The sequence below is a fragment of the Megascapheus bottae genome, chromosome 18 (genome assembly GCF_031878675.1).
Source record: "Megascapheus bottae isolate mThoBot1 chromosome 18, mThoBot2.hap1, whole genome shotgun sequence".
Classification (NCBI taxonomy): domain Eukaryota; kingdom Metazoa; phylum Chordata; class Mammalia; order Rodentia; family Geomyidae; genus Megascapheus; species Megascapheus bottae.
Window position 1 is genome coordinate 30,683,771 of NC_143526.1, and position 22,631 is coordinate 30,706,401.

Here is a 22,631-nt window from a genome sequence, read left to right on the forward strand (position 1 = left end):
AACTCAGGGCTTGAGTGCTGTCCTTGGGCTTTCTCAAGGCCAAGAGTCTACCACTTGAGCCACAGCACCATTTCCAGCTTTTTCTATGTATGTGGTACCAAGGAATTGGACCTGGGTCTTGGTACATGCTAGGCAAATGCTCTACCACTAGGCCAACTCCCAGCCCCATGGGGCTATTCTTTCATTCTTATGAAAGATTTACATTTTTCTCCTGGCTGGGACAGGGCTAGGAACAGGTGGCAGACAGTTACAGTTGGAGGAAGTTGATAAACTCAGTGGAAAGTTTCCATGCAAGGGGGTCTTTTTCTTTGTAACTCCACTGACAAAGATTCATACCGCTGATATGGCTGGCTGGTCAAAACCAGCACACCTGGTAGTTACAGCTTATTCTTTAACTCCGATGACAAAGATTCATATTCCTAACATGGCTGGTTGATCACAAACAGCACAGATAATAGTTACAATTGAAGTAAAAAAGCAAATAATTCCAGGAAATAACAATGCCAAGAAATATCAATATACAATGGTGAATGGTGACAAGACAGAGGCATTTCCGTTTGACAGAAAACACAGCTTTTTCTCACAGCACTGAAAATTTTCTTTTTACCTATTTGTGCCCCTATGAGGGCTTGAACTCAGGCCTCACACGTCCCTCAAGCCTTCTTGCTCATGGCTGGTGCTCTAGCACCTGAGCCACACCTCAGGCTCACCTTTATGCTGGTTAATTGCGCTGGTTTTGACTCATCATCTTTCAGGTCTCAGTCTCCTGAATAGCAAGGATTACAGGCATGAGCCACTGGCTTGCATTAAATTGTAAACTTAAACATTTTAAATGAATTAAATTGATGTTGTTCTTTATTTGCATATATAAAATACCTTAACCATAAGAGATCTGGTGGCTCCCCGCCCTCTGGCTACCAGGCATTGAACTCTGGCTCTTCTAATTTCTCTGTATCACTTGAGTCACATATTGAACCCTGATTTTTGCTGATTATTTTTTCAGAGACAGAGTTTCTTGGACTTTCATGGCTTCAAACTGTAACCATCCAGGCCTTAGCCTCTTGAGTAGCTAGAATTACAGACATGAACTACTGGACCCTGGCTAAGAATCTGTATTTTTAATAAGCTCTCCTAAGGCATAATTCAGGAAAGAAACGTTGATATGACTTTAAAAAGTGCAAGTGGGGCCAGTAGTTTTGCCTAGTGGTAGAGTGCTTGCCTAGCATGCACAAAGACCCAGGTTTGATTCCTCGGTACCACATACTTAGAAAGAGCTGGAAGTAGTGCTGTGGCTCAAGTGGTAGAGCTCTAGCCTTGAGAAAGTCCAAGGACAGTGCTTAGGCTCTGAGCTCAAGCCCAGGACTAGCAAAAATAAAAAAAACGGTGCAAGTAAGCCAGGGGCCAGTGGCTCATACCTGTAATCCTAGCTGCTCAGGAGACTGAGATCTGAGGATCTCATTTCAAAACTAGCCTGGGCACGAAATTCTGTGAGACTTTTCTCTCCAATGAACCTCCAGAAAATGAGAAGTGGCGCTGTGGCTCAAGTGGTAGAGCACTAGCCTTGAGCTAAAGAGTTTAGGGACAATGCCCAGGCCCAGAGTTCAAGCCCCATGACAGATTTTAAAAAATGGTGTAAGTGATTTTCCAGATGGTAAAATATCTTCCTTAGAAAAAGACAAATAATAATAGCAAAGGTAACTAATTACTGAGCACTAATATGAGGCTCTTGAGTCACTACTTATATAGCCCATTAACTCCCCAAAACAATTCCATGATAGAGGTTGAAGACTGACTTGAAAGCAACTGCCTGTGCTCCTATTCCAAGTGTGACTTGATTTATACATCTGTAAAATAGAGATAATAACAGCACTTCTCTCACTGGTGTGTTATGAGGATTAAGAAAGCTTGTTGCTCAGCCTTAGAACACTTGCCATATTGGCACCATTAAGCTGTTATCATCTCTAAGAACACCCTGTCAAAGGTGAGAGATTTGGGCCAGGAGTTTGGTCTACTGCTCACCTAGTATGCACGAATACCCACGTTCAATTCCTTGGTACCACATACGTAGAAAAAAAAAAGCCAGAAGTGGCACTGTGACTCAAGTGGTAAAGCTCTAGCCTTGAGAAAGCCCAAGGACAGTGTTCAGGCCCTGAGTTCAAGCCCCATGAATGGCAAAAAAAAGAAGCAGAAGCAGAAGAAGCAGAAGAAGCAGAAGAAGCAGCAGAAGCAGAAGCAGAAGAAGAAGAAGAAGAAGAAGAAGAAGAAGAAGAAGAAGAAGAAGAAGAAGAAGAAGGAGAAGAAAAAGAAGAAGAAAAAAGGAAGGAAGGAAGGAAAAGAAAAGAAGAAAGAGGTGAGAGACTTGAATTCAGTGTAACTTCAGAGTGCTTCCGTTCCTGGGGCTTGAACTCAGGATTTGAGTGCTTTCTCTGAGCCTGCTTTCTTTTTCTTTCCTTCCTTCCTTCCTTCCTTCCTTCCTTCCTTCCTTCCTTCCCTCCTTCATTGTGCCAGTCCTGGGGCTTGAACTCAGGGCTTGAACACTATCCTTTGGCTTTCTCAAGGCTAGTGCTCTGCCACTTGAGCCATAGCATCACTTCTGGCTATTTCTATGTATGTGGTACCAAGGAATCAAACCCAGGACTTCATGCATGCGAGACAGGTGTTTGTTCTACCACTAGGCCACACTCCCAGCCCCCCCCCCCCGAGCTTTTTTCCTTGCTCAAGCATACAACTCTACCACTTGTGCCACCGCTCAGTATGTTTGTGTAAGAGTCTTACCTGCTTGATTGGCTCCAAACGGCAATCCTCAAATCTTAGCCTCCTGATAGCTAGGATTACAGGTGTGAACCACCAGTGCCCAGCTGAAGGTGCTTTGTGTGTGGCTGTGTTTGGTTTTATTTTGGTGTTTGTTTTTTAAACGTGTGCAGCCACCGTTCTACCTCTGTCTTCTTTGGGGGTGAAGTAGAGAGAAGAGTCTCACAGACTGTCCTCCCCAGTCATCAGATCTCAGACTCCTGAACAGCTAGGATTACAGGTGTGAGCCACCAGGGCCTTTGGCCTTTTGGATGATTCTGACATAGACTAGTTTGGGAGCCACGGTCATAATCTTTAAGTTCTGGTGCCTGAGGAAGGAAGGAGGGAAGGAAAGGAGAGAGGGAGGGACATGAGGGAAAGAAAAGAGGGGGAGAGGGAGAGAGAAGGGAAAGAGGAGCAGTGGTGTGGGAGGGAGGGGGAAGAGTAGATGAGGAAAGGTAGGCGGAGGACGCCGTGAGCGACAGCCCTTCTCACCTGAAGGTGAGACAACCCTTCGGCGAGCTGGCGCGCAAGGCCTGCTGGGACTTGTAGTCCAGACCGCCCCAGAGCGGAGGCGCCTGCGCACTGGCCGCTAACTCGCTCTGGTTGCTGTGGTCGGGGCTCGGGACCGGCTGCCATCTTAGTCGAGGGACCGTGGAGTCGCCGCCGCCCCGAGTCCCGGTAAACACTCTCGGCGGACAGGGGGTAGTTTTGGGGCGAGGGTAGAGTCAGGATGAGAGAGGACTGGTAGAGAATCGGGCGTAGGGGATTGTGGCGCGGAAGAGTCGGGACCCACCTCCGAGGCTGCTCTTCTCCCTTCAGAGTAGGCGCCCGTGGGGGGCGCCGGGAGCTCCGGCTGGTGGCCGGGACCGGGCGCGGGGCGCCGGGGGGGAGGGGAGGGCGGGACGGCCAGCCGGACACGGCGAGCCGCGAGTGCCTGACCGCCGGGGCCCACGGGGCCCCCACCCCCGTGGACCCGAGTTGCGAGAGGCCCGGGCGGTGGCGGGCGGAGGCAGGGTCCAGCCCCGCGCCCCTCAGCCTCGCCCGGCGGCCACTTCCCCCGCGGTCCGGCCTAGGCGCGGGGCCGGGTGGCAGCGGCCCTCCCGAGCGACGTGGCCCGACGAGGGGCGGCGGCCGGGCCCACCTGCCACCTGGCTGGTTTTCCCGAGACTTTCCGAGCCCCAGCTCGCGAGGAAAGGCCCAGCCCCGCGGCTGCCTCCCCTGCACCCCACTGCTGTCCTTTTCCCTCCATTGTCCCCCCGCGTGGTGGTCCCGGCCCAGGCGCCTTCCTCGGCGTCCGCCGCCGCCACCGCGGCGCCGACTTTTGTAGACGTGGAGCTGTCACTGTCCCGTGAATGCGCCTTTCTCTAACCTAGAAAATAAAGTAACCAAGAACGTACTCTTTAAAAAGTCGAAACACGACGTGGCCCTGGCTTTTCAGCAGAGAACTCAAGTTTTCAGACTTCGTTCCCGGCCGAGGCTTAGAGAAAGTTACAAGGGTCAGCCCATCCGAAGTAGGTGTTGGGCCTAAAGTGAAGAGATGGAACCGTGCACTGGCCGAGTACCTGGAATTCCCGATTTCCTCCATTACTCGTTCTCTCGGTTATATTCCAGTACTGATGTTGTTGCCTTTATCTGCCATTTGTTCAATAACTGCAGTAAACTTGTTCTGAAGTGGGGTGGGAATGGGTGGGAGGGATGGGGCATGAGGAAGACAGATTTTATTTGAAAATTGAAGAACACAAGCCAGCAATTATCCTACCGCTGCTCCTAAGTGCAGGCATCTTCTGCATCTGTTCCTAATGTATAATTCGATCTTAAGGAAATTGGGAAAGGTAGTGTATTTCCACTCTCAGAATTGGCAGAGAACTCGATTTCATTTGTCAGATTTAGAAATGAAGGTGGAGGGGCCGGGAGTTTGGCCTAGTGGTTAAAGTGCTTGCCTAGCATGCACGAAGACCCAGGTTCGATTCCTCGGTACCACATATGTAGAAAAAAGCCGGAAGTGGTGCTGAGTCTCAAGTGGTAGAGCTCTAGCCTTGAGAAAGTCCAAGGACGGTGCTCAGGCCCTGAGCTCAAGCCCAGGACTGGCAAAAAAAAAAAAAAAAAAAGAAAGAAAGAAATGAAGGTGGAAATTCTCTTTGTAACGGTAAATGTACAAGGGTTTTTTTTTTTTTTGGAGGGGGGCTGTAAATCATATATGTGTGTGTCAGTCCTGAGGCTTAAATTCTGGGCCATATTTTGTCCCTGAGCCTTTTTGCTCAATGCTAGCCTTCTACTATTTCAGCCACAGCTTCACTTCCAGCTTTTTGCTGGTTTATTGGAGACTCTTATGGACTTAACTGCTTGAATTGGCTTCTAACTGAGATCCTCAGATCTCAGCCTCCTGAATAGCAACGATTGCAGGTATGAGCCACTGGAGCCTGGCCTCAAAAAATAACTTTACACTTACTGAGAGAGGGGAAAAAACAACTGTGATTTCCCCAAATTTGTCCTTTGAAAAATTAGGAAAGGGATCAGGAGTATGGCCTAGTGGTAGAGTGCTTGCGTACCATTCATGAAGCCCTGGGTTCCATTCCTTGGTACCACACACAAAAATGCTGAAGTGGTCTTGTAGCTCAAGTGGTAGAGTGCTAATCTTGAGAAAGCTTGAGGACAGTGTTCAGGGCCTGAGTTCAAGCCCCAGGACTGGCAAATTAAAAGGAAAAAAAAAGGAAAAATTAGGAAAGGAAGTAGAGCTGTGGCTCAAATGGTTGAACAAAAGAGCTCAGGGATAGTGCCCAGGAATTTTTGTTGAAATCCCACGACTGCCACCCCCTAAAAAAAAATACTGATAGCTTTTTAAAAAATTGTTTATGTGGTACTGAGAAATTGAACCCAGGACCTCATACATGCTGGGTAAGTACTTTACCACTAAGCCACATTCTCAGCCCAAGATAGCTTTTTTTTTTTGGCCAGTCTTGGAACTTGAACTCAGGGGCCTTGGGCACTGTCCTTGGGCTTTCTCGAGGCTACCACTTGAGCCATAGCATCACCTCTGGCTTTCTCTGTGTATGTGGTAACCAAGGAACCGAACCCAAGGTTTTATGCATGCTAGGCAAGCACTCTACCATCAGGCCGTGCTCCTAGGCCCCCCCCAAGATAGCTTTTTTTTTTTTTTTTTTTTTTGGTGGTTCGTGGGGCTTGAACTCAGCCTGGGCACTGTCCCTAAGCTCTTTAGCTCAAGGCTACCACCCTACCCCTGGGCCTGGATGTTGTCCCTGAGCTCTTCAGCCCAAGGCTACCATCCTACCCTTGAGCCAAGCCCCACTTTCCTTTTCTAGAGGTTATTTGGAGATAAGAGTCTCAGGTCCTTTTGTGCCTGAGCTGGCTTTGAACCTTAATCCTCAGATCTCAGTCTCCTGAGTATCTAGGATTACAGTCATGAGCCACTGTGCCCAGCTAAAATAGCTTTTTTTTTTTTTTTTTTGCCAGTCCTGGGCTTGAGCTCAGGGCCTGAGCACTGTCCTTGGACTTTCTCAAGGCTAGAGCTCTACCACTTGAGCCTCAGCACTACTTCCGGCTTTTTTCTATGTATGTGGTACCAAGGAATTGAACCCGGGTCTTCATGCATGCTAGGCAAGCACTTTAACCACTAGGCCAAACTCCCGGCCCCTAAAATAGCTTTTTGAAAGTAGAAATTCTTATACTCATGAAAGAGGAACACAAAGGTGCAATGCCTACTGGATAATGTACTTCTGATCATATATTTATCACAGGAAATGGCAATGAGTTTTTCTTTGTTCTTTTCATCTTGTTTGTTCCTTTATCTGTCTGGGGGGGACAGATAAAAAAAGAAGTTGAGGACAAAGTGTGAACAAATACAGCAATGGTATGAGTAGATAGATACTGTATTGTAAATGAACTATATAACATGAATGGGGCTGAGAGGGATGTACTGGGAGAGTGAGGGAAGTGATGGTATTGTCCAAAAAGATACATACTCTAGTCATGCCTGTAATTTTGGCTACTCAGGTGGCTGAGGTCTTAAGGGTCAAGATTCGAAGCAAGAAAGCCTTTTAAGACTCTTGGCTCCAGTTAACTACCAGAAAATGGGAAGTGGTACTGTGGCCCAAATATGGTAGAGCACTAGCCATGGGTGGAAGAAAAGCTTAGAGACAGGACGCTGGCCTCTCTTTATATCACCTTATAATAACAATTTAAAAATCAAGTAGAAATTCCAGGGTTTCATTTCTGATGTTGACAAGTAGGTCTGAGTTGGCTACTATCAATATTACGTGTAAAATATGTCATAGATAATTCTGATGTTCTTGGGAATGGAAACAATTACCATGGGCATAGTAAGGACAGCTCAAAAAGCTTCAACACTGATGAAGATATAGACCAGTTTTGTCAGAAGAGGAGGAGGGAATATTTGTCTTTGGGTTTCAAGTTTGGTCTTAATAAGCAAAAATGTAACAGGTGTAAAGGAAAAGACAGGCAAGTAGATAAAACACCTTAATTCTAGCTAAAATTCCAGACAATTATGGGAGGAAAAGCATTTGGGAGAATGGGAAGTGAAATGAAGGAGATATCAGATGTCAGATATCAGGCCAAAAAAGGTAAAGAAGAGCCAATTATATAGCATTCTTTATAATGCTAGGAACTTTTATTTTGTTAGGGCTGAAGATTGTTAAAGCAGGAAGTGATATGAAAATCAGAAAGATGATTCTGAATGGAAACCAGTTGCTCATATCTATAATCCTAACTACTCAGGCGGAGATTTGAGAATCTCCTTCAAAGCTATCCCCATCAGATAAATCTCAAACTCTTTATTTACAGTTAACTAACAGAAAGCCAAAAGTAGAAGTATGGCTCAAGTGGTAGTGTGCCAGACTTGAGCATAAAAGCTAAGCAAGAAGTTTAAGCCCTAGTACCACACACACACACACACACACACACACACACACACACACTCACACTCACACTCTGGAAAGATGGTAAAAGTGAAAGGACAATAGAAACAAAGCCTAACATTGGAAGGAGAAATGATTTATCGATTTATCCAGTTAATGCAATAGTGTCATAAGGAAACCACCAAGACTAGTTTGGTTAAAGGATTCCTTTTCTATTATGGAACCCATTAAAAATTTTGAATAAAATCTTGTGCTGATGACACATACCTGCCATCCTTGCTACTCAGTAAGCTGAGATCTGAGGATCATGGTTCCAAGCCAGCCTGGGCAGGATAGTTTGTGAGCTCCTATCACTAATTAACCACCAAAAATCTGGGAGTAGAGCTTTGGCTAAAGTATTAGGGCACAAATCTTGTGCTAAAAACCTAAGACACAGTACTCAGGCCTTGAGTTCAAGCCCCTGTACCAGCATCAAAGAGAACCATAAAACAAAAACAACAAGAAAACTTGTCTTTTGTGAACAAATGGCTATTGAAATATGTGTTTATGCATGTATGTATGCATGCATGATATTTGCTAAGGCTCTTCTAACTTCCCAGTTTTTCGTTTGTTAAAAATCAGGGTGCAGAGTTTGGCCTAGTGGTAGAGTGCTTGCCTAGCATGCACAATGAACAGGGTTCCGTTCCTTGGTACCACATACATAGAAAAGGCCAGGGAGCCAAGAGTTTAGCCTAGTGGTAAAGTGCTTGCTAGGCATGCGTGAAGACCCGGGTTCTATTCCTGGGTACCACATACATAGCAAAAGCCAGAAGTGGTGCTGTGGCTCAAGTGGTAGAGCTCTAGCCTTGGGAAAGCCCAAGCACAGTGCTCATGCCTGAGTTCAAGCCCCAGGACTGGCAAAACAAACAAAAAAACAAAATCGGGACTGGGAATATGGCCTAGTGATAAGACTGCCTAGCTTAGCATGCACAAAGACCCAGGTATATATAAAAAAAAAAAATGAAAATGGTGTTATGGCTCAAGTGGTAGGGCTCTAGCCTTCAGAAAGTGCAAGGACAGTGCTCAGGCCCAGAGTTCAAGCCCCACAACTGGCAAAAGAAGAAAAAGTTAAAGAGTCAGAGCTAGACTAGAACCAAACTGTGTAACTCAGCCTGGCATTTTTTTCAGTTATACTAAGGTATATGTATGCTATTAAAGAGCTTCTTGTATTGGACCAGAAATAATTTCTAATCTGTGCCTCTTAAATATTTTAGGCAAGAGTTTAATGGGGAAATTTGGCTTGAGAGTGAGTTTTTGTTGCAAACATTCCGGCTTAAGAAATTTGTATTAGTATTGATAGAAAAGTGATTTTTCACTTGAACCCCTGTTTTAGGCTATTGGATTTGTTTCCTTTATGTGAATTAAGGCAAAAATATATATGATCATTATTTTTTGGATATTTCTAGTGCCTATCCAAATTTTGGGCTCATAATAAGCAATCAGTAACAGCATGTGCTTTTAATGATACTGGCTTTGAATCAATATAAATCAACAAGGGGGTTCACGGAACTGAATTGTAACCTTCTCTGGTTGGGAGGTTGGCCCTTGGCTGAAAAAAACGTTAGGTTATAAACCATCCTCATAATGAGAAACCATAGTCAGAGTCTAGCAGTGCACTGTCCTTGTGAAACTGCTGCTAACTCAGCGATTTTGCTGCTTTTCAGAACTGATTATACCCTGATCCTTGGAGTGCTTTTTCTTTTCTTGTCCCTAGGAGCCTCCAACTTGCAAAGGATGTCCTTACAGTGACCCTTCTAGGCAGAATATACATTTATAATGGTCATTCTCATTATGCCACATAGCTATCATACCAAGCTGGGTATTATCCCATACGTGTATGAGCTGTTTTCCCTTAACTTGTGCTTTAATTCTTTCTGCTCCATCAAAAAACATTCCATGGATTTTATTTGTTAAAGACCTGCTATGAGGTCTCCAAGGTCAGCACAGATCTTGTGTGTTTAATAACTCTGGAAGTGGTATGTTAATGGATCTTCCTTTCCCTCTCAGGTAACATGCATTTCACAGTGGCCTTCTGGAGACAACGCCTTAATCCAAAGAAGTGACTTGTACAGAGACTTCAGGTATGGTGACATTTTTGTGAGAGAGATTTGGGGACAGGATGGTACAGAGGGCCAACTCCGGTCACATAATGCTGTGGGAATGCGGGAAGAGAGGAGTGTTGATGCTGGCTGCATCATTTATTTGATTGAATAAATAGTATCTACTTGGATCTGAAACCTGTAGTCTCTTCAAAGATTAATTTCAGCCACCCTGTATCTTTTTTTTTTTTTTTTTGCCAGTTGTGGGGACAGAACTCAGGGCCTGAGCACTGTCCTTGGATTTTCTCAAAGCTAGAACTCTACCACTTGAGCCACAGCACCATTTCTGGGTTTTTGCTATGTATGTGGTACTGAGGACTCAAACCCAGGTCTTCGTGCATGCTAGGCAAGCACTCTACCACTAGGCCAAACTCCCAGCTCCTACCCTATATCTTAATTTATGTTCTCTGATTTTGCAAATCAGAATCATTTTATAAATCCTTTATACATACAAATAGTTTTTCACTTGTGCTGGTTTGTAAATATTTATCTGTAAATTTATTCAGACTTGTGCATATGGATGACATTAACAAGCTGGGTACCAGTGGCTCACCCTTGTTCTGTTCCTAGCTACTTGGGAGGCTGCAATCTGAGGATTGTGGTTCAGAGCCAGCTTGGGCACAAAAGTCTGTGAGACTCTTTATCTACAATAAATACCAGAAAACTGGACGTGGTACTGCTACTCAAAGTGGTGGAGTGCTAACCTTGAGCTCAAGAGTTCAGGGACAGAACCCACGCACTGAGTTCAAGCCCTGCATCTGATGGAAAAAAAAAAAAAAAGGAATAATTAAAAGGAAGGCAGCAGCAGGTGCTTGTGGCTCACACCTATAACCCCAGCTACTTTGGAGGCTGAGATCTGAGGATCAAGGTTCTAAGCAGGCAGACAAATCCAAGAAATCTACCTTTAATTAACCAGCAAAAAGCTGGAAGTGGAAGGATAGTTCAAGTAGTAGAGTGCCGGTCTTGAGTGGAAAAAGTGAAGGAAGAGTGAGAAACCCTGAGTTCAATTCCTGGTGTAAAAAAAAAGTGGGGGTGGGATGGAGTGAGGAGAAATGGTATAGTCTGTAGTAAAGAAAGAAAGCTTTTTTTTTTTCTTTTTCTTTTTGTCTGCTGTGGGGCTTGAATTTAGGACCTGGGCGCTATCCCTGATCTTAGTTTGCTCAAGGCTAGTGATATACCACTTTGAGCCACAGTGTCACTTCCAGTTTTCTGGTGGCTAATTGGAGATAAGGGTCCCAAAGAATTTTTTATTTATTTATTTTTGTGAGTCATGGGACTTGAATTCAGCCTGGGCGCTGTCCCTGAGCTCTTCAGCTCAAGGCTAACACCCTACCTCTGGGCCTGGGTACTCTCCCTGAGCTCTTCAGCTCAAGGCTACCACCCTAACTTGAGCAAAGCCCCACTTCCCGTTTTCTGGAGGTTAATTGGAGATAAGAGTCTCAGGTCCTGCTGGCTTTGAACCTTGATCCTCAGATCTCAAGTCTCCTGAGTAGCTAGCATTACAGTTGTAAGCCACCAGCACCTGGCAAAGCCACCAGCACCTGGCAGCTTTTCATTTCATTTCATTTCTTTTTTTTTTGTGTGTGTGTGCCAGCCCTGGGGACTGAACTCAGGGCCTGGGCATTGTCCTTGGACACTTTTCGCTAAGGCTAGTGCTCTGCCACTTGAGCCACAGCACTATCTCTGTTTTTTTCTGTGTATGTGATACCAAGGAATCGAACCTGGGGCTTCATGCATTTTAGGCAAGCACTAGGCCAAATTCCTGGCCCCAGCTTTTCATTTCTTAATGATGATGTCATTCCTCACAAAAAAGTAATACACTGTGAAAGATAATTCTGTATACCAAATATCTTTAAAATATTTCTCAAAGTATCCATTTCATCTTGAGCTCACAAAATAATTTTTATGGGGGCAATACCAGTCCAGTATGCAGGAAGTATGGGGTCTAGTCTTGGTATTTCTCATAACTAAAATTAGAATCTTGGGCAACTCACTAATGTCACTCTGAACTTAATTTCCTCATTTGTCTTTTGAATGTTTCAGATATTATCTTTCAGATTCTGTCTCACTTGGTGATTATAAATCTTTGTGATTTGTGTACTGATGCAGTAATTATTTAGAGGTTTGTTGACATCACAGTGTTGGATTATATCAGAAGTAAAATACTTCTAATATTCAGTGCTACATAAATGAGAAGCCATGTTCTTTTAGTTTTTGTTTTAAATATTGGCAAAAAGACTTGTAGGAAGCCAGGCACTTGTGGCTTAAACTTGCAATCTTAGCTAACCAGAAGGCTGAGATCTGAGGTGCTCTGTTCATACTATCCAGGTAGAAAACCTACCTTCATTTAAGGCAGAAGTAGATGCATGGCTAGAGCATTAACCTTGAGTGCAAAAGCTTATGGGACAGCACCCAGGCCCTGAGTTCAAGCCTTAGTATAGGCATGCACACAAAAAAATGACTTGTAGGGAAAAAAATATGTTTATAATATTCAACAAGTATTTATTGAATTGCTATTGTGCTAGTCCTTAAGGGTACTTAAATATGGAATTCTTGTTGTTGTAAAGATTTTGTGGGTTTTTTGTTTTTGTGAAGAAAACAAACTTGCTTGCCAATAATCATTTTAAACAAGCTGTCAAATGTTGCAATAAAGATAGCATGGCAAAAAAAAAAAGCATAGTATAATAATTTAAGGCATTTCAGGTTACTTGGTGCCCTTAATATAATTGATTATTAGCAAAAGCTTATGACTCAAAAGCAGTCCCTGAAGGATATGGTGATATATACCTGTAATTCCAATATTTGGGAACAATATATAAGTTTAGGTTTAGGGTCTGGGCTACATAGCCAGATCCTGTCTCAAAAAAAACAATTCTGTCTCTTAAAATTGTATTTTTTTTTCATATCTAGAAGCTCCCTTATCCTTGTAGTTATAATATTCTACTCTAGGAAAGTGGAAACATTTTCATACTGTATTACCACTTTTTTTTGATACCAGTACTGGGGCTTGAACGCAGGGCCTTTGGTTCTTTCTAGCTTCTGGATATAGTTAATTGGAGATATGAGTCTTATAGATTTGGCTGTCTGAGCTGGCCTTAAATCATGATTCTAGGATCTCAACCTCTTGAGTAGCTAGGATTGCATGTGTGAGCCACTGGTTCCCAGACTTACATCATTACTTCATAGTATAATAACTCATCCAGAAGCTGAGCTTATGTCGCTCCAGAAATATCTTAACCCTATGCTTGTCTTCTGATTTTTTTTAAATACTTTTATTTTATGCTTTCTGTGGCCAAGTTTTTGTTCAAGCAAAAATATGTGATCTCTGTGGATACAGAGGCTATTACTATTCCTAATTTAGATTAAGAAGCTAAGGCACAAACCAAACTTTGGATTTATTTATTTGTCAGTTATAGGGCTTGAACTCTGGGCCTGAGTATTGTCCCTGAGCTCTTCAGCTCAACGCTAGCACTCTACCACTTGAGCCATAGCACTACTTGTAGTTTTCTGGTGGTTAATTGAAGATAAGAGTCTCACAAACTTTCCAGGCTGGCTTTGAAGTGTGATCCTCAGATCTGAGCCTCCTGAGTAGCTAGGATTACAGGCATGAGCCACTGATGCCCAGCCATTTTATTGGATTTTAAGACCTTTTCTTTGTCAATGATAGAAAACTTTTTTTTTTCTTTTTGGTCCAGGAGTTTGAACTCTAGGCCTGGGCACTGACCCTGAATGCTTTTGCTCCAGGTTAGCACTTTGAGCCACAGTGCCACTTCAGTTTTCTGTTTTCTGGTAGTTCACCGGAGCTAAGAGACCCATGGACTTTGTTTCCCGGGCTGGCTTTGAACTGTGATCCTCAATTTCAGCTTTCTGAATAGCTTAGATTTATACGCGTGAGCCATCTGTGCCTGGCTTGAAACTTTTTGTTTTATTTTTATTTTTTTTTATTAACTTTAGAAGTAACTGTCTTTCTGTAAAGGAACTTGAATTTGCTTTAGTCATCGTGTAAATAAAGACTAGATTCTAAAATGTAGTCTGATAGCATGAAAGCTTAGGAATGTTAAAGACTCATACTATTGTACACATTAGGATTACTATTAAATGGCAGTATAACCTTGGCCAATTTATTTGGTTTGTGCCTTAGTTTCTTAATCTAAATTAGGAATAGTAATAGCCTCTGTATCCACAGGGATCACATGTTTTTGCTTGAACAAAAACTTGGTCATAGTATAAAATATCTTTTTTTTTTCATTGCTATAGGTACACTAAGTAGATAAGCCATAACAAGACAGGCATTTTGGCTGGGCGCAGTGGCTGCCTTGTAACCTTGTAGTTCTAGCTACTCCAGAGGCTGAGAACTGAGGATTGCGGTTCAAAGCCAGCCTGGGCAATAGAAAGCCGGAGAGACTTTTATCTCCAATTAATCACTAGAAAAAAGCAGGAAGTGGGGCTGTGGCTCAAGAGTAGGGTGGTAGCCTTGAGCTGAAGAGCTCAGGGACAGTGCCTAGATCTAGAGTTCAAGCCCTATGACCACAAAACAACAAACAAACTTAGGGCTGGGAGCATGGTCTAGTGGTAGAGTGCTTACCTAGCATGCCCAAAGCCCTGGGTTCCATTCTCTAGTGTCATATACACAGAAAAAGCTGGAAGTGGTGCTTTGGCTCAAGTGGTAGAACGCTAGCATTGAGAAAACTCAAGGACATTGCATAGTCCCTGATTTTAAACTCCAGGAATGGCAACTCTTTCCCCTAACCCCCACCTCCAAAAAAAAAAGGGGGGGGCCAGGAGTTTGGCCTTGTGGTAGAGTGCTTGCCTAGCATTCACGAAGACCCAGGTTCGATTCCTTGGTACCACATACATAGAAGAAAGCTGGAACTGGTGCTGTGTCTCAAGAGGTAGAGTTCTAGCCTTGAGAAAGCCCAAGGACAGTGCTCAGGCCCTGAGTTCAAGCCCAAGACTGGCAAAAAACAACAACAACAACAACAAAAATCTAGGTATTTGAAAGCGGGGTGCCAGTGGTTCATGCCTGTAATCGAAGCTCCTCAGGAGGCTGAGATCTGAAGATTATGGTTCAAAGCCAGCTTGTGCATATAAGTCTGTGAGAGTCTTATCTCCAATTAACCACCAGAAAACCGGAAGTAGTGCTGTGGCTCAGCGTGGTAGAGCACTAGCCTTGAGCTGAAGAGCTCAGGGAAAGCATCCAGGCCCAGAGTTCATGTTTGAAACATGATAAATGTAAAAAAGTAAAATTTTTTTCTGAATAATTTTTACAATTTCATTTCAACAGGCCTTTTTTCTGTTTATACTTTTTCAGGAAAATTTCCCTGATGTAAACAGAGGAGTTAAATTTTTGGTTAAAATATAAAATGGCATTGTTACTTGTTTTTGTTTTGTGATACTGGGGGTTTGATTTCAAGACCTAGTACTTGCATGTTTTGTTTGTCTTTCCAGTGCTCTTCCAATTGAGCCATACATTGAGCCCTGCTTTTTTGCTGGTTATTTTGGTGATAAAGTCTTCTCATGCTTTTTTGCCTGGGCTGACTTTAAACTGAAATTCTTTGATCTTACCCTCCTGCATAAGCAGTGGTTGGTCACCTGGCTCCTTCATATTTTTTTTTTCTGTCAGTATTAGGGTTTGAACTTTGGGGTTCATACTTGGTAAGCAGGTATTTTACCACTTGAGCTCCACTACCAGCCCTGCCTCTTCTGAAGGAAACAAAAACGTTTCTTTCTAATCATTTCAGAAATTAATATTTTAATTTTAATTTTAATTTCATTGTGTGATGATTGGATTTTTTTTTTTCTGGAGATACTGAGGTTTGAAATCAGTGGTTTGCACTTGTTCTATTTACTTGATGAACTGTTATTACTTAAGCCATGCCAATAGCCTACGTTTTTGCTGGTTAATAGGAGGTGGGAAATTTTGTTTGTTAGTCATGGGACTTGAATTCTGCCTGGGTACTGTTCCTGAGCTCTTCAGCTCAAGGCTACCGCACTACCCTTTGAGCCACAGGCCAAAGGGTTTTTTGGTTTTATGGTTTTTTGGTGGTTAATTGGGGGTAAGAGTCTCACAGACTGGACTTTGGTGACCAGGCTGACTTTGAACCATGATCCTCAAATCTCAACCTCATGAGTAGCTAGGATCACAGGCTTGAGCCACTGGCCCTTGGCTCTATCCTGTGCATTTTTTTTTTTTTTTTTTTTTTTGCCTAGGCTGGCTTCAAATCTCAGTCCTCTGGGTCTTAGCCTTCTGAGTATCTAGGATAACCTGTAGGAGTCTGGCGGTTTTTTGGGGCTTTGAAATGTGAGATCTCTTTTTTTTTTTTTTTTTTTGTGGGTCATGGAGCTTGAACGCTGGGCTTGGGTGCTGTTCCTAAGCTCTTCAGCTCAAGGCTGCCGTCCTACCCCTTAGCCACAGCCCTATTTCCCATTTTCTAGTGATTAATTGGAGATAAAAGTCTCGTGTTCTTTAGTGCCTGGGCTGGCTTTGAACCGAGATCCTTAGATCTCAGTCTCCTGAGTAGATAGGATTACATGTGTGAGTCGTAGTGCCGGCTTTTTTTTTTTTTTATTAATGAACTCAGGATACAAGTTCTTACCAGATTTGCAAGTATTAGCATTTTGCTGTCTTTCTGTTTTTGTTTTGTTGATGTCTGTCTTTAAAAGTGGCTTTTTTAATTTCTGTTTTTGCTATGAAAATGTGTGTTTCTGTACAATGACTGTGTTGCCTCTGCTGGGTTCTATATCCTGAGCTCATGTAAGCCTACCTTAGTCTGCATAGTAGCTTGAACTTACAGGTACATGCCACTGTTCCAGAAATTCTATTTTGGATGACGTTTACTTTTGGTTTTATTCCTTCATTAATGGTACTTTTCATGTCCTATCTAAGAAATATCTGCTCAACTGGGTAATTCTTTTTTTTCTTTCTGGATTTTCATTTGTTTACTTGTATAAACAGAAAGGCCTGATGAAAATGAAATTGTAAAACTCATTCAGGTTGTACAGAAACAACATTCTGCTTTTCTGCAACGTTTATTATGTTTTAAACAGTCTGAATCATGAGTTATTGAGTAAAGTTTCTATAGTAAAACTATGACTTTTCCAAAAGCAAATAAAATGTGTGTGGTATATTTCTTTCTTTGGAATATTTTTATTCTAGTACTCTCTGGATTCAAAGTAAGTAATCTCATTCACTATGATAATCCATGGGCCAGGCATTGGTGGCTCACGACTGTAATCCTAGCTACTCAGAGGCTGAGGTATGAGGATCGAGGTTTGAAGCCTGCCACAGCAGGAAGGCCTGTGAGGAGCTCAACAGGGCAAAGAGAATGAAAAGATGGTCTGTGTTCTGGAAGCACTTGAAACAGCTGGAACTCCACAAGCTATCTATACAGGTGTTGGTTTTGAAAAATTCAATTTACAGGGCTGGGAATGTGGCTTAGGTAGAGTGCTTGCCCGGCATGCATGATGCTCTGGGTTGGATTCCTCAGTACCACATACACAGAAGAAGCCAAAAATGGCACTGTGGTTCGAGTGGTAGAGCACTAACCTTGAGCAAAAAGAAGCTCAGAGACAGTGCGTAAACCCTGAGTTCAAGCCTCAGAACAGCAAGAAAAATTCAGCTTATAGTCTGCTCTGGCCCACATGCAACAGGTGGCCAGTGAAAGAGAACTGGAGCACTAAGGTCTTACTAGCCACCTGCAGGCTTTTCATCAGTTTGTCACAGAGATAGAGATGACATTGCAGTTTCTACTACTCAGATTGAAACAGACAAGAACAATTTAGAGCTCATTAAAGACCTGAATAACATGGAGCTGCAACTCCAGGAAAATAACCAAAAGCTATAATGACCTAGAGGAAGAGAAGACTGAGCTTCAGGAGAGGCTGGGAATTCTCCTGACATAGAAGGCTGACATGAAGATCAAAATTCATGAGTTACAACAATGTATAGTGGAGTGGGCAGAGTTGGAAAGACAACTAGACAACATGAAAGAGTTGGTGACATTAAAGTTGGAGCGATACCTTTGTAGAGGACCTGAAAGTGGAGAGTCTCCTCCAGATGGAATGAGAAGGTCCCGTAGCTCTTGGAGCAAATGAACCAATGGAGAGAGGAAAAAGGGTAAGGGATGAGCCAGAGACCAACCTGGTGGAACTGAGAAAGGAGATAACAAAGCTGTTACCCCGTAACTCTCTGCAGGGCCATCTCAGGTGGAGCAGCAGTTGCAGGCCCGACCTACCAGATACAGAAGGAGCTAAAGAACCTGGAGAAACAACTTCACATCTAGATGCAGGAAAACCAGAGCCTCAGTTTCCAGAGCCTGAAGCAGCTGAGGATACTGGAGAAGGCTGAGGATTGGAATTAGCATGCCAAAGATCAACACAAGATCCTTGAGACTATGGAAAAGGAACATGAGACCATGAAATGCACACTCATACACAACCAAGAACTGAATGATCAGCTGGCCCAGCTGCAAATGCTTTCCAAAGGCTGAACAGAGGAGCTCAGAATCTGCAGGTGCTGCATGACCAGTATTTGGCCTAACTGCAGGAGACCAGAGCCATCTGTAAACAGCATGTGGCCTCCAATCAGCAACTGACCTCAAAGAAGGAGGCCCTGTAGCAGCACCTGCTGAGGCAAACTCAGTTGCTGGAGCAGCTGAAATAGGAGCAGATGCAGAGCAAGTTGGGGGACCTGACAGTGATGTATAAGTTACAGGACACACTGAAGCGCCTGGAAGCAACAAGACAACAGGAGGAGCAACTGTTCCTGGCTTTCTCTAGGGGAGGTGAAGGAGTGAGCAAAGAAGAAGAAAAGGATGAGGAAGTGACTCTACCTAATGTAACTGTCCCAGAGGATATGACAACCCACAAACCACATGGGATTTTTACTTTGACTTGCTATTAGTTGTTGAATCAAAGAAGATGAAACTCAACCAGCAGCTGCAGGAACAGCAGGTGCTTGGCCATCCTGGCAGCCTAGTGCCAGAGAAAGCTGGAGTGCGAGGGCTTCTTCCCCAAAAGCTAGACCGATGGTGTGTCCATGGACAAGAAGCATGATATGCAGGTGCCCAAGAAGAAGCTGAAAATCTTCTTCATCTATGTGACCCACCCAACAAGGTGGGCTATCAGAGTCAAGTAGATAAAGTCCAGCATGGATGCAGCCAGCTGTAAGAACACATCAGTGCCATTGAAGAGGCCATTGTTTTCTGTAAAGAACAGATGGAAGTTTTGGATGATTTGTATTGGGAGAAATAAGACTATGCCAACCGGCTCTCTCAGGAGAAGAGGGATAAGAAAGAGCTTTGGGAGGGGCCAGGAGTTTGGCCTAGTGGTTAAAGTGCTTGTCTAGCATGCACGGAGACTGGGGTTTGATTCCTTGGTACCACATACATACAAAAAAAAAAAAGCCGGAAGTGGTGCTGAGGCTCAAGTGGTAGAGCTCTAGCCTTGAAAAAGTCCGAGGACAGTGCTCAGGCTCTGAGCTCAAGCCCAGGACTGGCAAAAAAAAACAAACAAACCAACCTGAAAGTGGTGCTGCGGCTCAAGTGGTAGAGTGTTAAAAGAAGCTTAGGGACAGTGCCCAGATCCAAAGTTCAAGCCCCACAATTGATTAAAAAAAAAAAAAGGGGGGACTTTGGGAGCCGCTGTTGTACCTTGTAGATAAAGGCAAAGAGTGCTAGGACAAGGTGCTGACTCCTGCTGAGGCCACCTCAGGCCTGTTGGTTCCCATGAAGATGAATGCTATAGAGGAGCAGCAAGGTTTTTGAACAGGTACAACTTGATAATATGGAACCTTCCTAGGGAGAGGCTGGAGTGCCTTGCCCCTTGGAGAACACCACAGAGTAGGTCTTGTCACTGCTGCCTGATATCGAGCACCATCAAAGTACAAATGGTGAGTTCAAGATTATCTAAAAATCTGGCAGTCATCACTTAAGAGAAGTGGGTTCTTATCCTTTTGCATGTACCTAGGACACGGCAACTGGGTGGCATTCTCTCAGCTCTTGTTATAATGGGTGATGGGAAGGGATAACTGCAGGGCAAAGACTGGTAGTAGGTGGCCCAGACTCTAGAGACATCTAATAGTCCCAAAGAAGGGGCCCACAGATGGTTATTACAGAAGGCTTTACAAAGGAAGATGGAGAAGATGGGGAGCAATGGCATATTGTATTGATGTTATTTTATAAATTCCATATTAGCATACTCATGATTTTCTGATACATTTTCATGCTTTAAAAAATTTTTTTTTGCCTGTCCTGGGTCTTGAACTCAGGGCCCAGGCACTGTCCCTGAGCTTTTTTTTAAAATATATTTTTTATTGTAATTAATAGAAGGGTTACATTATATTTGCTAGATAGAAGATGCATTGCTACCCTTTCTCATGTTTTTGTCCCCATTTCCCTCACCCCACCCCCTTGTCTCTGAGCTTCTTTTGCTCAAGGTTAGCTGCTTGAGCCACAGCGCCACTTCTGGCTTTTTCTGTTTATGTGGTACTAAGGAATTGAACCCAGGGCTTCATGCATGCTAGGTAAGCACTCTGCCACTAAGTCACATTCCCAGCCCTTTCATGCTAATTTATGGAGTAGTTTTCATAATTCTTTAGATTTTTTTTAAAGGAAAATTTGTATTTCCTCAAATGAGTTATTTTGTTATTTAACATTGTATGATGGTGCATTCACGCACCAAAAATAATGTTCTACCGGCAACACTGAATTTTCTTATTTGTATTTTAATATACTATGATGATAGTACACTGAGGTGAAAAAAACAGTACAAACTGTGAAAAGAAGTTCTTAGACCTGACAGTGTGGGAAAAAGCAATATTACTAGAACAAATGGAATCCTATAGTAGAAAAGAATCCTATAGTAGAGAAACATACACTAAAAAAGTGCAGAAATGTAATGTAGAATAATATATACAATTATAGAAATATATATAGTGACAGTATCCAGCATCACAATTTTTCACTTTAAGAATTTTTCAAGTGATAAATGTGGCATACTGTTTATTGAACTAATAAAATATTAAAATTTTAAGAACAGACTTAGGGATTTTTCTTCCTGTGCTGGCTTTGAACTGTGATCCCTATATTACAACTTCCTGAGTAGCTAGGATTATGGCTGACCTACCACCACTTGACTCTTATAGTTTAAGAATTCATGGGCAGTAAGAGATGCTCAGAAACAAGAGTAAAGCAATTCAACTTTATATATGTATATCACATATATAAAGCTAATATGTATATGTATATACCAACTATATAATAAAATATATCTAAAACTATAGTAGCATAATAGAGGAACATTAAATCTTTTTTTTTTTTTTTTTTTGGTCAGTTATGGGACTTGAACTCTGGGCCTCGGTACTGTCTCTGAGCTCCTCAGCTCAAGGCTACCGCCCCTACCCCTTGAGCCCCTTGAGTTTTCTGGTTGTTAATTGGAGATGAGTCTTACAGACTTTAGTACCCAGGCTGGCTTTGAACTGTGATCCTCAGATCTCAGTCTCCTGAGTAGCTAGGATTATATAGCTTTTTGATAGTTAACTGGAGATAGACATTCTTAGGGCTGGGAACATGGCCTAGTGGTAGAGTGCGTGCTGAGCATGCATGATACCTGAGTTCAATTCCTTGGTACCACATACACAGAAAAAGCTGGAAGTGGTGCTATATAATTCAAGAGGTACAACAGGACAGTGGCCCTGAGTTCAAGCCCTAGGACTGGCAAAAAAAAATTAAGTCATTCTCAGATCTCAATCTCCTGATAGCAAGGTTTACAAGCAGAAGTTACTAGTGTCCAGTTTTAGGAAGCTTCTTGATTGCTTCTGGGTGTGGAAGGTAGTGTGCCTAGAAAGAGTATAGAGCTCTATTCCTTTCTAATGAATCCTTTATAATAAAAACATGTAGAGCATGGTCTATCTTACTTTTTAAATCTTTTGATTGTGGGGGTGCTGGGGTTTGTGTGGGTTCCTCCCACATATATTTGACCATCTGTTGAGCCACAGCTTCCAACAAGTTGCTGGTTAACTGGAGATTTTCTCGGATTTGTCTGCCTATCCAGACTCTGAACTATGATCTTCAGATCTCAAACTCCAGATTAGTTAGGATTATAAGCAAAAGCCATTAGTGCCTAGCTATGTTTTATTTATTAAAAATAATGCCATGTCATTCACTGGGAAGTGGATGAAGCTAGAGAGAATCATGTTGAGTGAGATAATTCAAGACCAAAGGAACAAAAGACGCATGGTCTCCTTAATATGTGGCTATTAGATCCAAACAGTACAAGAGTGATGACTCAATATTTCTGTACCCAATGTTATGGACATGGTATTGGAAATATAAATATAACTACATAGATATAAGAATTTATGACTATAGACATGTTTTATTACATAGATTAATATGTATCTGTCACATACAAATCCTCAGCCTAATTTTAATTATGTTCTAAAATCTAAGTGCCAGTGATTGTATATAGAGATTCCCTTCTTGAATACTTGTTTATTAAACATGTCATTTGAAATATGATGTAAAAATCAATGTTGATAAATTCTTTTTTTTTTTTTTTTTTTTTTTTGCCAGTCCTGGGCTTAAGCTCAGGGCCTGAGCACTGTCCTTGGACTTTCTCAAGGTTAGAACTCTACCACTTGAGCCTCAGCACCACTTCCGGCTTTTTCTACATATGTGGTACCAAGGAATCGAACCTGGGTCTTCGTGCATGCTAGGCAAGCACTTTAACCACTAGGCCAAATTCCCAGCCCCTGTTGATAAATTCTTTAATAAAAAAAATAATGCCATGGGCTGGAAATATGGTTTAG

At 42.8% G+C, this 22,631-nt stretch overlaps 1 protein-coding gene across 4 annotated transcripts in view; it reads left to right on the forward strand.

Annotated features, from left to right (window-relative positions):
- Itch (itchy E3 ubiquitin protein ligase) overlaps nt 1-22,631 on the forward strand; it is an 80,143-nt gene that overhangs the window by 7,695 nt on the left and 49,817 nt on the right. For 2 of the 4 annotated variants that reach the window (XM_090352199.1, XM_090352198.1), the window contains exon 2: nt 9,732-9,805. Coding sequence is in view for 1 of the 4 variants with exons in the window: in XM_090352196.1 (XP_090208322.1) it covers nt 19,710-19,712 (3 nt within the window). In the remaining 3 variants the exon portion in view is untranslated. Of the gene's footprint in view, nt 1-3,399; nt 3,472-9,731; nt 9,806-19,601; nt 19,713-22,631 lie in introns of those variants that run through there. The other 2 variants (XM_090352197.1, XM_090352196.1) reach the window with 2 other exon arrangements.